Genomic DNA, 18,267 nt, shown 5'->3' on the forward strand with positions numbered 1-18,267 from the left:
AAAGAGTCAGTCAAACCCCTCCCCCATCCTCCCCCATTCCTGACCACTCCATCCGGCACCCCCCCTTCACTAACGTCAGCAGCAGTAGCATCAGCACACATCAGCAGTGACAGGGCCCTGTCGCCTGCCTCCCTTCTCCTTTGTTAAGGACAATGAAGGCCTTTGGACATGCGCATCATGTGAACTGCGACGGCTCATGTCCCTCACGTCAGATGATGTATAAGTTCCCCCGGACGCCTCAGCTGAGATATGCACTGTACGCTGACAGCATCGGCATGAATCAGTCAAACAATCAGTCTGTGTTAGTTTTTGCCATTGCCATCATCATCATCATCATCACCACGGCCGCAGCTATTTTAGGACGCGCATAAATAAGTGCAAAAGAGCCAGCCGTAATTATTTCTCTCCCTCACGCACTATCACTCACTTCAGCATCATTATATTCGGCACTGAACTTAAGGTTATATCCATTCTGAAATGAACATCTTCATCTTTAATGACTCCATCTCAGTTACTCATCCCTATTTATGAGAGTATCCGCTCTGCTTGACAAACTGGTCTAAACTACCCTCAGCAGAGGAGGGAAAAGACAGCACAGAACTTTTTCTTTTTTTTTAGTTTCTCCCCAAGTAAGAATAATTTAGGGGAAAAGACTGGAATAGCTCGTAAAAAGTGCTGGAGTACATTGCGGAGACATTCACACTTCTTGAGATTTTATTTTCCACGGGTTGCAATGGGCTAATAGATTCTTTTTCATCAGTTTCAGATTTGGAGATAAACAGCCAAGCGGGACTATTGGGCAGGAGTGAGGTGGTCAGAGGGAAATATTCACTACACACACACAGAGGCCGTGGGGGGGGGGGGGGGGGGGGGGGGTTGTTCAGACAAACTAACCTGGAGGTGGAGGGCCCTCGCCACTTTCAAAATAAAAGCTGGCACGGCTGCATTTTGGAACCATAGAACGAAGAGCAGTGTCTGACGTTGAAAGAATCAAAGTGCGTTTGACACTGAATGACTAACATCGCATTCAATTAGTTGGCAAATGATCTGGCTTGAGAGCAAAAGTAATCACTATTAAGTAGTTACTAGCTATATGTTACAGTGGCCATGTTAGGTTTTCACAGAGGAAACAGAGACAGAGATCATTCAAACCATCAAAAAATGTACGTAGAAGCACTGAAATCCAAATCCCCCCCAAAAAAGGGGGCATAACCTGTTTGTTACATACATTTTGGTATTGATTTGGAGTCACTGGGGTCACGTGACACGGAAGCTACAAGAAGAAGAAGAGTACACTCGCATTGCATTGAAGACGACCTGCAGTTCAAAGGGTCGAGACCGGCGCGACCCCAACCGCATGAACCGCACCGCCGAGACCACCTTGTTGTGGACGGTACACAGTGTTCACACTGATCAAACCAAACTGGACTTTGGGATCAAGTGTACTCTGATCCAGGGTCTCATGGGTTTCTTCGGCAACAGTGCGGACACCTGAGCCAACCCTGTTCTCTGAGGCAATTCAGTGAAAACAAACTGAGAGGACCTTCGTGTAACTATGTCAGCTCCGTCTACGTACATTAAAAACGAATAAAGTGTGTAGAAGAAAATACCAACGCATGCTTGTTTCGTTTTCTTTATAGGTTGAATATTACTTCCGCAAATACATAGTATTTCTTTACAAATATTGTAAGAAAATGGGAACACAGTTAACAGACTTCTTTCCATTTAATAAATATGATTATAAATGCATAAAACAATCACACACAGCACAGTTGAGGTCAAACAAAAACACTGTAACACCTTACCGTCTGTTCTTATACAAAAGCTGTACAGTAATAAAACTCTTTTTTTTTTATTATTATTAACATTTCTCTACAAAAATAATAATCTCGCTAACTCTGCAGGGAGGAGGAATATCGAGATAAAGAGAGGGGGGGTGGGGGTGGGGGGGGGGTGTAGCTCAAAGCTAGTCTAAAACTTGATACGGTCCCCTCGGGTGCTGTCGCATCACGGCTCGTCCGAACCAGGAGGCCAGACATCCCCAGTGTCGGCAGGACGTCCTTGCCTTGTTCAACCTGTCCTCCTCCCGGTGAAACTCAAAGGCAGAGGGGGCTTTTATCGCGACGGACCTCCTGATCCCGTCTGGCGAGCGTCACTTCCTGTCACCCCGGGGGTTAAGGTTAGGAGAAGTACTCCGCCTCTCTCCGTCTCTGGCCGCTATTCCGTCTCTATTCAAATCCCTTTTTCTAAATCTGAAACGTGAGCGATAGTCTCCCCAGTGTGCAACTTTACATCCTTACTTTGTCGAAAAAGGAATCCTTAAATTTCCCGGGAGCATAGAAAATCCGAATCATTACTGTATCGCTACATTCCTTGACATTTCATTGATGTCGCTGATTTACAAAAATCCAACCACCAGTACGCAAAATTACCCTTCCACGCCATGCAACGGAACGAGACAAATCTGTCCCGACGCCTCAGGTGGACCACGCGCAACCGACTGATGGAAATGAAGAGAGACGCAGAATTGTTGCCAAAATCATCTGAGCATGCAGCTTTTGAAATGTAAACGCTTCATTTTAAACAGATTCATCACACTTCATCTAAAAAACTCTTTTTTTTACGGTGATTGAGGGGCAACGCACTCCTACTCCTACTTCCTGGCATTGACGACCTCTTGGCGACCCTCCGATTTCTCCCAACCTCTGTGCATTAGTTAGTAATTAGTTTGCGGCAACTTAAAAAACGTGCCGCGTAGCACAAGACCAAAAACATAAGGGGCGGAGACTAGATTACAACTCAGGGCCCCTGAGTGTTGTCTTAAGGCCCTCATCATTTCAATTTACAATGATATTTAATAGAATATACATTACTGACAAACATGTTTGCAACTCATTATATCATTTCAAACTGATCTATACGCAGTGAGTCCTTGGGGGTTCCTGGTTCCCGAGGTTCTGGGGCCAAGTGCCTGGTTGGTAGTCCAACCTTGCAAGCAACTTACCACTTCAACAATCGTGTCAAAAGCACGTCATATTTGTTTGTACCTGTAACCTTAAAGGCTTAAAGAGCATTCCCAGGGTTCGGAATAATGATGCTCTCCAGAGATATTTTCCCAAAACTTAACCCTCGTTTGGATTACGTTTTCAGCTTTTATCCCACAAGGGCTTGGGAGGCGATTCACGTGAGCCTCATCTAAAATGAATTGAGGCAAACTTCTCCTCACTTGGCGTGGCGCTCAGCGGGTCTTCGCCGCTACAGGGGTCAAATGAAGCGACGCTGGGTGAGGCAGCCGGTGTGTGTGTGCGTGTTACGCGTCTAATTGCCCCTCTTCTGTATGGTCCATGCCTACATTCTCTGCCGACCGCGTTGGCAGGTGAATCAACCGTGGCAATTTCTGCACAGCAGCCACTGAACAATTGTAGAAGAGATCATCCAGTGCAGACAAAACCACCGCACTCCACTTCCGCGTCTCCTCAAAGCAAGAAGAGGGACAACAAATCCGGAAAAAAGTGTCCTCTGAAGATTTGAAAGGCGCCAATCGGGCATTTACATCTGTCAGATTTTGCACACAAAGTACCCCGGGGGCTTGGCAGTCCTCTGAAAAAAGCTAACCATCCGTGTAGCCTGGTAGCATCTGCGCTCCAGTTCTCCTGCTCCTGCAGCGCGATATAATGAGCTGGGGATGAAGATGGGTGCTACTCCAGAGCGGGTCAGGAGGACATTAGCCTGAATGTGTCACCAACCTTAGCCAGCCTTGAGCTTGACTGGCCACATTAAGGATTCGAGAAGTCAACCTCTCCTTATTCTGTCCGAGAGAACGCTCTTAATGCGCCCCAGCCCCAAAAAGCACTCTTCCGTCTCTCTTAGCCCCTCTCCCTCTGCCTCTCTCTTTCTCGCCGCCACGCACTCAAAGTAGTTGTATCTCATTCCAAACTGCCACCTTATATCTGAGCCTTGATAAATCGCACTCTGCCTCCAGTAGGGATGTTGGCTGTGACCGGGGATGTGGCTGAGGACGACTTTGGAATACTTGTCTTTGTGGGATAGTCTACCTGCCCCCCCCCCCCCCCCCCCCCCGCCCCCGCCCCTCCTGTTCTACTTCTACTCATAAAAGGTGTAATGCCTGGCCATATTTGGGGGTTGCTTGCAGTCGGATGGTGCAGCGTGAGCACCATCTTCTTATTCTCAAGCACAAAACATCTTACAAACTGGTATGCATCATAAATAGTACCAGAAGCATTAGATTAACAGCATATTTGAAATGAATCCAGAAAAAAAAACAAACCCTGCATTTCTGTTAATAAATTAAAACCGGGGGGAGAGAAATATTTGAGTAGAAAATGTGTATTGTGCCATAAATCAGCTTTCCAAGAGACGATGGACCAAAAGCTTTGAAGTACCCTATTCATATTTTATAACAGTATTTCTGTTTAGTATGACATTTGTTATTAAAATACACAAATTTATAACATAGACATTCATGGATTTACAACATAAATGTGTAGTTCACTTCAATAACATACTTCATAAAAGTATATTGATATGAATAAATAATACGCTGCTGTTAGCTTCATAGAACAGCAAACCAGTCTCAGATATGTAGGCGAAAACCAAAACATTGTTGCCCGTTTCATCCCCCCCCCCCCCCTCCAGTTCATGCTGGCTCTCCCTCTGAATGATGTATGCGGCTTGTATAAATAAATGGAATTGTTAAAACGTTTCAATTTATCGGACGTGAGTTAAAAGAAAACGTAAAACCTGTACATAGTTTCTTCGGGTTTGAACGGAGCACGGTATGTGTCAGCAGGGTCCAACATGCACAGGTATAAAGCTCAAAACCATTGTGTCCCAAAATGGTAAAAAAAACAAACAAACAAACAAACAAACAAAAAAAAAATGTAATCATTATCCATGAACGCAGCTGGAGTGGTAATCCAGGTCCGGAGTTTAGACGACGTACGTGGGGAGTTCTGTGGAGAATTTCACATGTACATGAGGTTTCATACATCCTGGGGGGGGGGGGGGGGGACGGGACAGGGAGAGAGACAGGGTTATCAAACGAGGATATGTTGTACAAGAAGCAGAGTAAACCTGTAAAAAAAACAAAACATGTGACATATTGACATGGAACAGCTGACACGTGCACATCACATTCATTTGGAGTTGTGGTTTTTTGGGTCCCCTGATGGATGGAAGTCCAATGTTCTCTCATTATTTAGCACCATTTCTTTTTTTTTTTTTTTTTTATTATTTTTGCTTTTTAGCACCAACTTTGTCTGCCTTGCTGCCTAATGCTGGGGAGAGTAGCGTACAGTGGGTTTATCAGAGCTTTTCCACAAAACAAAAACAAGCTGCCTGCTGCGGCAGAAAACACGGTAGAAGAGAGACGAATTTGTAGACCAGAAAAGTAAAAACAATACGCTTAAAAGGGGCTAAAAAATAAGTTGCTGATAACTCTTCAAGCGACACGTTTCCGCATCACACAAAGTCATTTGAGTCATTGTTAATGTAAATGCGTTTTTTTACCAGATAAGTCCATTTAAAAGTAGTTGTTTATTTGCCATAACGGCCACGCAAAAGTTTGAGGAGGTGTTTTAAGAAGAAATATTATTGATGAAATCGATTGGATGAGAAACGCCGCATGAAAACAGAAAAAAAGCGTCCGTTTAAAGTGAGACCATGTAACCACCGCGGTTACAAGATAACTGCGAATACTGCAAAGGCTACGGTGACAGTGGCAGAAGAAGAATGACCAACTCAGTGAACTGGCTCAGTGACAGTCAGCTACACTATCAATATCTGACCGGATTTAACCACCGCAAGCTACTGGTCATACCAGACCAAGTAACGCAGTGTGGGCAAAACTCTATTGAATTGGCTGGGGGTGACGGCAAACCTGAAGTTAGGCCATCACGGTCAAATGTCAGAATGGGAATATACGGATGGGTGACAAATCACAGGAAAGACCTGAATAAACGAGTGCGGATGCTTCCACACGGGGGCGCAAGGGTTTACCGCAAGGGGTTTGATGAACATGAAAATGATGTCGATCATATGCTGTGGTCTTCATGGCGGCAGAGCTAAACCCCACAGACTTGTGGAATGTATGACAAGGAGCACTGAAGCTCTTCTAGGGGCTCGTAATGGAACGGCACCTCACTAAGGCGCTTCGCGAGGGTTTTCCCTCTCATTTGTTCACCCATCCGTATTCTCGGGTGATTAAAGGGGGCGACAGCACAGAGGAGAACATTGTGTTTAGCAGCTTTACTTTCCATCATACTCGTTTTTGTTTAACTCTCGTTCGCCCCTCGACTGGACGGCGTCCCTTCTGAGAAACACACAACGAAAAGCACAGGATGAGTCTCGTGAAACAATGGTATGAAATGAGCAATGGGGGGGTAACAAAAAAACACACACACACAAAAAAAAAAAAAAGCCACAGATAAGAGTCAAATATTCACCGATGGGCCGTGAGTTGAACTCTGTGTCCAGAATCTCCAAAGAATGCACCAGGTCCCGCTGTGAGCCGGGCGTGGCCTCTGTTGGATTAGCTGGACTCATCATTTCTTGCTCTTTTTCGTTCTGCATCTGCGCATAGACGTTGAGGCCTGGGATCTTCCTTGAGGAAAGATTCACAGTGAGGTAAAGGGAGAGAGACAGCAGCCTAACTAAAGCAAAGAGAGCGAGGACACAGCCAGGGGACGGGTAGCGCGCTGCCACGTGTGGCCATCCGGGGCCAGACAACACCTCTTGTTGACGACTCAATGAGGCGCATTCGCATGTAAATCAGCACTTACACAAATACTAGGCGGCCTGTAAAACCTGGAGTTTTATTCCGTCTCTGACTTGTCTGTAAATCTTCATGACCCTTCGTGCCCTTTTCCCTTGAAACCGCACCTTGGCGTGGAGGCATAATTTAACATTTCACAAAGGTCAACTGCCTACGTTCAAAGGGCTTAATATTGATAGCGGCTGATGGCTGACTGGCATTTCTTTTTGCAACAAAAAAAAAAATGGCCCCCCACAAAAGAACTTCCACCGGATCCCCACAGATGTGTCGAAGCAACGTTTGACAGGCAGCTATCAACCTTCTCCGTGGCCTCGCGGGCAGCTTTTGTTTACCGGGCTGTCGGGACGCCGTGACACCTTTCACCCCCCCCCCCCCCCGTGCGCGCGCGCCACGTACGTTGTGACGACTATATAGACATGACATTTGATGAACACTTTACCTCTTGAATTTGTAGATGACAAACACAGCTAAACCCACAACCACTACTGATAGCAGCATTAGCATGGCAGAGCCACTGTGGTTCTCGCTGGTGTCCACTAGGGGCGCTGCAGAGACAGGGGAGACAAGAGCCACAGAGGGTAAGCGGCGCAACAACCAACACCACCTGTATTTCCAGCCAGCTGAATCATGCAATGAGCAGTCTACAGGATAATTGACACCTATGTAAAGCAGAAATGAATCATTTTAATATACAGTAGTATGGACTTCTCTTACTCTTTATCTTATAAGCCCCTTTAGGACAGTAGCAGCATCCCCAATAGGAAGAGGCACACATACTTGTAACGATGCTCACTCTCTGAATGTCTCTGTGTAGCTACATGGTGGGAGCCAATCAGACACAGGGTTGGGGTTATTAGTTGACGGGGGCAACAAAGATAATAATATACCTGACTGTCCACTGTATCTAGGTCTCTTGATAGTCTACATGCTCTATGTTCTGTCCCACTTACTACAGAAGTACAAATGCCCTCCTGGGCAGCTCTAAACATACCCAGGCAGCTGTGTTGGTTTACCTGCGGATAGGTGCGCTGCGTACACAGTGACTTGGACCCCCGGCCGCAACGTGAACTGGACAAGGTTTTGATTTAAGGCGCTGAGCAAGACCTCGGAGAGCTGTTGGGACACAGAGGGAGGCAGGATTTAGAATAACAGACTTTTCTTTTGCACAAAAGGAAAAAAATGCACCTGTTGAGAAAGGTCACTGGCAAGATCATCAAACCTCAGGCTCATCTGTCTTTTGACTTGTCGTTTATTTACTCTGTTCTGACATTTCAGAACGTCCGGATCAATCTTTGCACAGATTCGTCCTTTTTTTTGGTCAGACTGAAAAATAATTGAGTCCAAATATCACTTGCCCTTCACAGCGCTTCCAAAGGTGTTTAAATGTCTGCCAAGTCAGAAAGTTAGCTCATGTCAAGGTAACACGTCCACCAAATGAACTGCAAGGTGAATCTGAGGAGATGATTCGAAAGAAGAGGAGAAAACATACTTCTGCGACACAGAATTAGGTTTTTTTTTGCGACTTTATGCGATTTCCTTGTGAAATAAGTAATTAAGTAGGCGTTTTAAGGGGACGCAAGCCCGAAAAGGTTGAGAACCAGCGAGGTACACAACTGAGTCCAGTTGAAGCTGTACAGGCAGCTGAAGAGGAAAAATCTGAATCTGTTCACCGGCTAGTGGCTAACTTTGTCTGTCTGGTGATTGGTGCTGGATAGGTAATGCGCAGTGGGTTGTTTTTTTTTAAGTTGCAGAAAATGGCGGCTGGAAACAGGGTCAATGAGAGTGAAATCTGCAGGCCACAACACCAAAACAGCTGAGCTAAAAAGGTGCTGAAGGGCTCCTTGGTTCTTAGCAGGGGAAACGCAGAGTTTGCCAGTGCGAGGGACGCCTTTCACGTGACACAGCCATTTGATCCATTGTTAGCATGATAATATTGACTGGCGCAGCTTTAACTGCCTGAGACAGACAAAATGAAATGACACAGGAGTAAAATGATTGCATGTACAGGGGACCGAAGGACACTGCAACAACATGTTATAGCATAAAAAAAACGACCACAGAATTGAAGTTGACACCACTCTGACGCACTTTAAACTCTGAGCTCTGTAAAGGTTTGATTCACTTTCATTATTTGTAAGCACTCATGACCCAAAGAAACCTCCCCTCCAACAACAGCCCCAGCCGAGCTTTCCTGCTTTACGTAAGAGTCTTTGTCTGTGGGACCTTTCCACGGTGATGCATAATGAAAAGGACGCAGCCTCACTCAGCCTGCTTCCCAGGCTGGTAACCTTCTGCACCGAGGAAACATCTTAACTTTGACATAAATCAGGCAGATTACCCTGACCGGAAGGTAAACTTTGGACAGTCCGATCCTCATTCGCTCTCTATCCATCCCCCATCTATTCCTTACATTCACGCAATTATAAATCTCCCTTCCCTTCCGATACCATAAAACCGTTTGTCTCCGTTTAATCTGCATTTCACACATGGAGCTGCACAGAGAGGACACTCAACTAAACAAAATCCTCCATTTTCTCTCTGCTGACTCCACCACCCACCCCCACCCCCTGCGCACGCTTCATTCATCTTATCTGCCTCACTTTCCAAAATGAATTGTGATATGAGTAATTTTTGTAGCGCTTCACCCCCCCCCCTTTATATTTCTTAGCAGTTTAAATTTAGACCATGATATGACTAATTACCTTTTTTCCCACTGTATACCAGGGTCAGTAAATCTATTATACATTCTAATAAGAAGAGCACGCGCTACACTTTTAAGATGCCAACCTTGGATGAAGATTTATTGCTGCCTTGTAGGGGAGAGGATCTTTCCAGGCGATCAACCAGGTGTGAGCCGGGGGGGGGGAGGGAAATCAAATTGATTCCCTCCTCCAGTTTCCCTCTCTGCCACGTGGAATTCTTCCCACGGATCCAACTTTATTATCAGTCATTATCTATTACGTGAGGCTCAGAGCTAATTCGGTCCATCCTGATACGCCGGTGATTTAGTGAACTGATCAGCCGTGACAATTTCTTTGTCTGGCTTTTTCTTTCGATACCCCCCCCCCCCCCCCCCCCCCCCCACACACACACACACACACACCTCCCACCCCCCACAGGATGTGACTTGAGGGAGTTTAAAAGTCGTTCCCCTTGATAACTTGTTAACACTTGTCAGCCTTATTGATGAGTCTATTGCAGAGATTCCTCAGGCGTGTTCTCGAATTAGGCTCATGGAAAGACCTGGTCCTGATTCAGTAGATCAACACTGACATCTGCTGGAGGAAGGGGGAACTTAAATTTGGGCTTTTTTTCAGGGAGCAATTACTGGACAAGCTGCTGCTTGGAAAAAAAGAGGATCAACTCGGACTCACACAACGGAGAAGATTAAACAATGTTTCAAACTTGTGCACAGGGCTATGGTAGATTTGTGAGTGAGAATAACAAGGTGAAATCCATCCACCTACACAAACACCACCTGGGGCTGGAAAACTGGAAATGACTCACTCGCGCACAGTGGCTGACAGAGGAGCAGTCGTCGTCTCACCTGATCTAAATGAGCGGAGGTCTTCTCCGGTTTTCCCTCGGTTAACTGTTTGTCAGGCAGCAGGAAAAACTCCGCTGCCGTGGGTAAACCTGGGAGGACGGCGACCAGAAGCTGATCCTCTCTCACTCCTGTGGCCTGAAGGGGAGCAAGAGGGAGAGGAGGTCAAAGGTTACGTAGTTCAAACCTCCACACATTTTTGGAATGTGCTCGTGGCACTGTGAATGGAAAGCTGTCAAGTACAGAAAGCTGCCATTGAATGCTTGCTTGGATTCATGCTTATGCTTTCATACATATGTACTTGTTCTTCGATCAGATAGTTCCTTATTTGAATAAAAGTTTTTTGCGGCACTATGCATAATTAAAAAAAAGGGGGGGGGTAGAAAAACATCATCAACAACACAAAATATTGCTCCAAGTAAGGTATTGAAGTGTAGTTTTGGTATCTGTACTGAAATGCATGTATCATATTGGCACTTGGATGGATTACTAAAAGAGCCTACCCAGCCCAGGCCCATGGGGGACCCGTGAGGTCAAGGGGCCACTGTGTTACATGTTACTGTTCTTATTTCAAAGAACTCAATCAAAGGTAAGGATGTCCCGATATCCTCACCGGAGTCGCCTTCTTCTTACCGCGCGCTCAAAGCACGAAGCTTCACAACCAAGAACTCGGTCCTTCGTCCGCCTCTCTGGCATCAGACGGGCTGCTCTGTTTTATCGGGGGTTAGGTTGTTGAGGCCGTATGCAGCCTGAGAGGAAAAACTGCAGGCACGAGGTACAAGTTTATTCAGAAAAAAAAGATGCTCGGACTGATTATCGTCCTCGCCTTTCGTATTGAGCGTCTGCCCATAGGTTCATTAAAGAGGATGAATTGTGGAGTCTCAAGAAGCTGCTCTGTAGTCTGGTGGTACGGCGGCGGATCCGTCCGTATCGCTTGCCAGATGGCAGCAGGGTGAACAGGCTGCGGCTGTTGTCCTTTGTTAGCCGTTGAGCTCTGTGCACATACCTCACCAATTTCACTGACGCTCCCTGGATGGGTATCCATTATGTTTCTGGGCGGTTTTAATCACCCGCTGCAGAGCCCTCCTGTCCTGGGCCCAGTTTTGCCAGTTTTGTAATGTGTCCAGTCAGGATGCTTTCTGTTGCTCCTTCTGTGAAAGTCAACGAGAACTTGCACTTGTTTCCTTACAGTCGTTTCTGAGCTTTTTTTCTTTGTTTTTTTTTACCAGCGTGGAGATGTGTGATGCTGATTCTCAGGAACCTGAAACTGTTCACCTGCTCCACCTCAGCTCCACTGATGTAGAAAAGAGTGTGTGTGTGTGTGTGTGTGTTTGCCTCCTTTTCTTTTTTCTCTAAAATCAACAATCAGCTCCTCGGTTTTTGTTGACGTTGAGCAGTAGGTTGTTCTCTGTGCACCACTCTGCAACATTGTTGATTTCCTCCCGAGATGAAGTCTCATCGTTGTTTGTAATCCGGCCGACGATGGTACTTCAGACAACAGAGTTCTCTCTCCACGCCGGGGATTTGCAGCCGTGGGTGTACAGCGTAAACAGGACGGGGGCTGAGCGCACAGCCCTGGGGGTGGGGGTGTCGAGCCCTCGGGGTGGAGGAGGTGTGACCGCCAATCCGAATCGCCTGGGGGTCTGTTTGTGAGGAAGTCCAATATCCAGTTGCAGAGTGTGGCGCTCAAAACCCAGAGTGCTCAGTTTGAGTCCGTTTCATGGGGGAGATTGAGTTGAATGCTGAGCTGACATCAACAAGCAGCGTTCTGATGCAGGTGCTGCTATTTTCAAGAGTGGAAAGCACTCCATCAGAGTAGCTTAGACTAGACACCACCGCAGACCTTTTCGGTGCAGGGCCGATGGCGGTCGTCTTGAAGCAGGTGGGAACGCTCTCCCGCGACGGGGAGATGTTGAAAATGTCAGTAATGACATCAACTAGCTGGTCGGCACGTGTTCCGGGCAGCCTTACCTCGTGTTCACTCTCGGCAGGATTCTTCTCACATCCGCTGTGGAGGCCGACAGTGTCCGGTCCTCTGGAGGCGGAGGGGACTTGACAGTTGACTCTTTGTTGACGAGACTGAGTACAATCTGATATTTGTTTTTTTTTCCCCCCCCGACATAATGCAGTTGCAAAGTGCGCACTTAGGATACAGTGTGCCAACATTTTGATGCAGACTATATATGTTGCTGTTCGAGAGCATGTAATTGAATTGCAACTGAATGTCTTCACTGATTCCTGCAGGAGCCTCTGGTTCCTGTTCCAGCTCTTGCACGGATTTGCTGCAGTGAGTCTCGTGAATGTGAATGTTTTAAGCTATCGTGTCATATTTTCATCTGAAAGGGTTTTTTTTTTTGGTGTTCTGCCTTCCAGTCTGGTGTTGTCAAGTAAAAATGATGTCAATAACAAATAACAAAACAGACATGTTCACTGAGGACTGAACAGCCCGGGTATATTTTTGGCATCAGTTCAGATATTGCAGGATCAAAAAGTATGAAAACGTGATGCAATGCCCAGATTGCTTCTTCCTAGGAATCGGAAAAGTATTGACGTTCCGAGGACATAAACAGAAAGTTAATGAGGAAAAAGTCTGTGCCTGACATGTCATGTGTGGGTTTGAATGCATGTCTTCCTCTTGACAGGCTGCAAAGCGTTTGACTCCAAGCGTCCCTTCAGGTCAGCGCAGAGCCCACATTAGGCACATTCTGACATTTATTCTTCTGTACGCTTCAACATCCGCAACCTCGTTACTGTATGGCCCTGAACTCACAGAGTGTGTGTGTGTGTGTGTGTGTGTGTGTGTGTGTGTGTGCCAGCCACTGCAATCAGCGCGCTCTTGAACTGTATTTTTCCGCCCTCTCCTCCCTCTCGCCTTGTCATTTATCATCATAAAAGTCAGATTCGTGTCTGAAAGCCTCGGGGGGGGGGATCACGTTGCACATATAGAAAACGCCAGAGGCCCAGTCAGGCGCCGGCAGTATTCATACCAGAATAAAGCCGCGGTTCTCCATGAGAGAGAGCTTTACCTGGATCAGAGAGTTCCTGATGACTCGGCTCACGTCCAGCCTCCATTCCGCAACATCAGGGTTGTGGTCATCCAGGTTTGATGAAAAGGCGAGCAGATGAGATCGGAAATATTCTGCAGAGAGAACAGTACATGCGTGTGAGGTGCTTTTACTCTTCATCTGTTATTAAATGCATGAGTCCAGCCCTTTAGATTCAACTCATGTGGACCAAAAATCCTACCACCTCCTTTAGAGGATCATTCCAGTTCATTACAGCTGTCTCGTTGTCATAGTTTTTGGCCATCGTTTCAGATCTCAGATCACAGTAATAGCAGTGATATGGGAATGCAGCATCCCTGATTCAACGTAATCCGTAATCCTGAAACCAAAAGTGAGCTCACCTGAAATGTCGGTCACAGGAAGTAAGTCACTGCGTAAGCATCACAAGGTGTTTTCACGATAAAAAAAACAAAAAACAAAGAAAGAAAGAAAAAATAAAGGAAAACCAAACAGGAGGCCTAAATCGCAGACCTGACGACAGGGGCCCTGTGGAGTTTCCTGACTGCAAGTAAAACACTGCACCGCAACACAAAATGTTTGGTTTTTTTTTTTATGAGCCGGTCCGCCTTTTGCTTGCATCATGCACGAGGATGCAAGGGCAAACAACGAGATTGCACTCCACACACCAGGCCGCCGCGCAAAAGAATCGTGGCAATGAACCAAACTTAAGATGCAAAGAAGCGCGAAGGTTTTTTTTACGAGGACGGGAATGCATTCGACACATTTGTTAGGCTTATTTACAACACTTTAAAGCGAGTGAATAATAATAGTAGGGGTGCACTGATCCGACTTTTTTCTCTCCCGATATCGATACCCTAAACCAGCGATACTCAACTTGCGGTGCCAGGTGCCTCGACCTTTTTCTAATTCACAATGAAAATAAATGGATTCACTCATATGTTTGTTTATACCAATTAGTGAATGTTTCAATAATGTCCCTTGGCTGTAATTGGGAGGCTGCATATCAGCCTGTCCTACCAGTGATCTGTGGGAGGAGTGTTCCTGCAGGGCCTTTCTGACAGAAAGACAGGACTCTCACAGGGGAGACTGCTTTCCGTGCCCCGTGTGAAACCAAAAGTCAACGCAGACGGATTGTTCTAACCCAAACCATGATCTTTTCCCAAACCTGACCTAAGTAGTTTTGCTGCCTGAACCTAACCAAACTGCAACCACAGCATTAACCACGTGTTAGAAAGGCTTTCTGGCAGAAAGGCCAGAGGCATATTAATGTTTGTTTATTAACTGGCCCCTGGCCTCGTGTCATGTTGCAAAAGCAAGTTGAGTATCCCAGCCCTAAACTATCTGCGGATACAGAGTAGCCGTGGACCTGGCATGTAGTGATAAATATAACAATGCTATGTACCGGGACTGCCCTGACCGGATGACAGTCGACAATTTCAAAAGCACAGTCTCCTTCAGCTATAATCCTGGAGCGAGGACCAATCAGCAAACCCTGATCAGAGGACCTTAGAGACCTACTGGCGATGTACGGCTGCAGCGGCTCTCTAATATAATATAATAATATAAGCCATTCATAAGAAATCTCTATCAAAAGAAGTACAATATTATTATTACCTGTAAGGATGATCGCCAAAACAACAAAAATAAGTTGTAATTAAGTGGAATTATCCTTTAATAATGATTATAACAACTATCTGTACGTTATGAGAGGGTTAATGTGTACAGGATGGAGACACGGGGGCGGCTCACCGTGGACAGCGATGTTTTTCCTGTCCTGCAGAATAGCGTTCCCAGCAGACACCTGCACAGTGACTGTACTGATGCCCTCCCGGGAGAACGTGCACGCCACACTTCCCTCTAGGGTGATTACTGGCTGCTGGTGGTGGTGGTGGTGGTGGGGGGGGGGGGGGGGGGGGGGAGGGAGGAGGTAGAGCAGAGGGAGATGGAGATGGGGAGAGTCAGACAGTCTGGGGGTTTCCGGTGAGAGACCCTTATCGCGCTGCTGTTATTTACATTACAGAGGTGTCAGCCTGCTGGCGTACTCACAAACACACACACACACACACACACAGGGGCGAGCATACACTGAGAGCTCGGCAACAATCTGTGCCGTCGGGGGCCCACAGAGAGTTCCCTGTGTGACACCGGCAGCTCCTTCCTGTCATCAATCACGTCTCCATTTGTTCTTCTTCAAATAGCCATAAATAGGCATAACTGGCTGTCCTGGCGTACGGCCCCCGTTGGTGCCGAACAAACACATTCATGCAACTACAATTATGAAGACAGATAGTGCGAGTGGAGCACTTGTACATGCAGGGCTTCCAGCTTTTTTTCTTTAGTCTCTCAAAATCATCTTACAGTCTCTTCTAGCTATGAAGTAAGATTTTTACTGAGATTCAGCTAGCATTTTGGAAGTGTGTGTGTGTGTGTGTGTGTGTTCGGGGGGGTTGTGGGCCCGAAAACTGAAACTAAGATCTGTATGGCTAGATACCACTAGGGCTTTGAAACTAAATGTGTCTTTTCTGACTACTCTTCAACTGTATGGGATTGAGCGGCTCTGCCCGGCAGCCTCAGACCGTACTGTACTTGTTAAGAGTATGAATACACGATGGATGCACTTGACTGGCTATCAGTAATTAGGCTGCTCTGTGCCTCTGATGTGTCAGCAATGCCCAGCAATGTTTATCAACTGCTGATTACCAAGGCCGCAATTCTTTGCGACCCGAATGCGCAAAAAATAGCTTTCACGAGAAACACTGACTCTCACACTTTGGAAGCAGAAGAGGGAGCAAACCTACTTCCCTGCAAACGAAACGGGCAAAAGGTGGAACAGAATGAAAAGCTTACGGTGCACAGTACCTCTGTGTTGTTTCCGATCCACCAAATGTAGGTGACCGTTCCCACTTGGCTGGGCCACAGCACAGCAGTCAGGTTCACTTCCTTATTCCTCACCGCCACAAAGGGAGCTGAGAGATGGATATACTCCAGCTGACCTACTCAGGCACACATATACATCACAGGGTGAACTCGATGCACTGCATCGCAATGTTTGAAATGATGGGGGGGGGGATGGTGGAGAGCGGGTTTATAGGTGAGTTTGTTCAGAATTATCTCCTGCGCTGGGACTGTTGGCCGCCATCTGTGTGTTATTTTTCATCCGTGGCACCCCTGAGCCTGCGGTGGCTCCATTTGTTGGGCTGGCACATTGGATTGACAGATCGGTGGGGGGCGACGGCGCTCCCTGATCAATAAGTCAGCTCCGTTACATCTGTCACCACCCCCCCCGCCCGAATGCGTCAGGGGTGGTCAGCCTCGAGGCTGCAGTGGCTTCCGTCGGCTGAGTGGCCCTGAAGCATAAGCTGACTTGAGTGGAAGTGCGCTGGGATTCGTTCTGTCTCACTTGTTTGTCTGGTTGTGGGGGGGGGGGGGGGGCATGCTCTATGAAGAGATAAAGCACAGAACGTGTGCACGAGCAGGCAGCCGCAATTCCACTGAATGTGATAAAAAAAGTGGAGAGCAGAACTCGCAAAAGAAATTGGAGATTTCCCCTATCTAAATAAATACACATGCACATTTGTATACACAGATCTTAACGGAGCCCCTCGGTATCTCACATGTCACATGCAGGTACAGCAGGGTGGTCTCCGAGCCGAGGCTGTTCTCCCCGGTGGCGGTCACCCGGTAGATTCCCACGGCTTTGTAGATGTGTTTGATCCCATCCTCAATGGAGCTCACGTTGGAGTAGGTCAGAGCGTGGCCGTCCCCGAAGTCCAGCGTGATGCTCGTCCTCGCCCCGTCGCCCTGCACAGGACAAGCACTTTCAGGCAATCGGCAGGGTCGACTCCGGGTTTAACTGCACCTCACCGGCACAGGGCGCCGAGAAAGAGACGTGTTAATGATGTGCTCGAGCTTGACAGTTTCACTACAAGGGTCAGCGCTTTGGTTCTCACTGTGGTCACCCATGTTAAAAAAGGTGTGCACTCATCAAAGCGTACGGCATTTTAGATAAATGGGTCCATCAACTGGTGTATAAAGTAAAAAAGCTTGAATTTTTCACAGAGTACAATATCGATGGGTGTAGAATTACTGGTCCCCTGTGAGCCAAAGTGCATCCTTAAGATTGGGTTGCACCGGCTATTTGTAAATTCATTTGAATAGCTGTTTACGTGTAAAGTCCTTCCCAAGTTCTTAGCAGTACAAGCTAGTTCAAATCCAGTGATTTACTGAATCATTTTGCAAACTCGAGAAATATCTAATAGCTCATAAAAATTGTAAATGTAATTGTAATTGCGACCTTGGTTTGAAAAGTTTGTACGCGCGGATGGATACTGGACTTGAAAATGACGCCTGTTCACTTCAATGAAAACTGCTCCCCCCCCAGCTCAAAAGCCTGGGCTGGGTTCGGCTTCCGGGTTTTCCTATGAGTTGTGTGGCCCACTTCAGTGTTTCAGCAAAGGCTACTAGTAGTAAGATTTTACACCCACGAAACGGTGTCCTAATATGACACGACGCTCATCCCATAGAGTTCGGCCTTGCTTCGCATTCTGAATATCATGACATTTACTTGGTGTGACGGTCCATGAGACTGCAAGCGGCTCACCTCCTCCAGGAAAACAAGGAAGGTGACGTTGGCGCCCAGTGTGGCTGTCAGCGTGCCCTCGCTGGTGACCAGGTGGAGACCTCTGGGTGCTTGGACGGGACACTGCTGCCTCCTGGCTGTGTACTCCACGCCGACTCCGGCTGTGCAGTTGTTAGAGACCACTTTCCTGTAGCTGGGGGTGGAAACACCAAAAAGTTGATATGACGTGTATGTAGTTTATCCATAGATATGGATGAAATACAGTCATTGTTAAAGGGCCAATAAAGACTTTTGACTGTGCTCTGTGGATAATTCAAAGTAGCGG

The 18,267-nt window shown here is 46.9% G+C and overlaps 1 protein-coding gene across 1 annotated transcript in view; it reads right to left on the minus strand.

Moving 5' to 3' along the window:
- Positions 1 to 4,950: 4,950 nt before the first annotated feature.
- The window catches only part of sorcs1 (sortilin-related VPS10 domain containing receptor 1), a 126,438-nt gene continuing 113,121 nt past the window's right edge, over positions 4,951 to 18,267 (minus strand). Inside the window, exons 18-27 of the mRNA XM_070925721.1 lie at positions 17,964 to 18,135; positions 16,978 to 17,164; positions 16,223 to 16,356; positions 15,113 to 15,236; positions 13,364 to 13,476; positions 10,341 to 10,475; positions 7,807 to 7,906; positions 7,233 to 7,338; positions 6,465 to 6,622; positions 4,951 to 5,012 (exon numbers count right to left, since the gene is read on the minus strand). Of these exons, the coding sequence (XP_070781822.1) occupies positions 4,951 to 5,012; positions 6,465 to 6,622; positions 7,233 to 7,338; positions 7,807 to 7,906; positions 10,341 to 10,475; positions 13,364 to 13,476; positions 15,113 to 15,236; positions 16,223 to 16,356; positions 16,978 to 17,164; positions 17,964 to 18,135 (1,291 nt within the window). The remainder of the gene's footprint in view (positions 5,013 to 6,464; positions 6,623 to 7,232; positions 7,339 to 7,806; positions 7,907 to 10,340; positions 10,476 to 13,363; positions 13,477 to 15,112; positions 15,237 to 16,222; positions 16,357 to 16,977; positions 17,165 to 17,963; positions 18,136 to 18,267) is intronic.

Source organism: Enoplosus armatus, chromosome 2, assembly GCF_043641665.1.
Source record: "Enoplosus armatus isolate fEnoArm2 chromosome 2, fEnoArm2.hap1, whole genome shotgun sequence".
NCBI classification, from domain to species: domain Eukaryota; kingdom Metazoa; phylum Chordata; class Actinopteri; order Centrarchiformes; family Enoplosidae; genus Enoplosus; species Enoplosus armatus.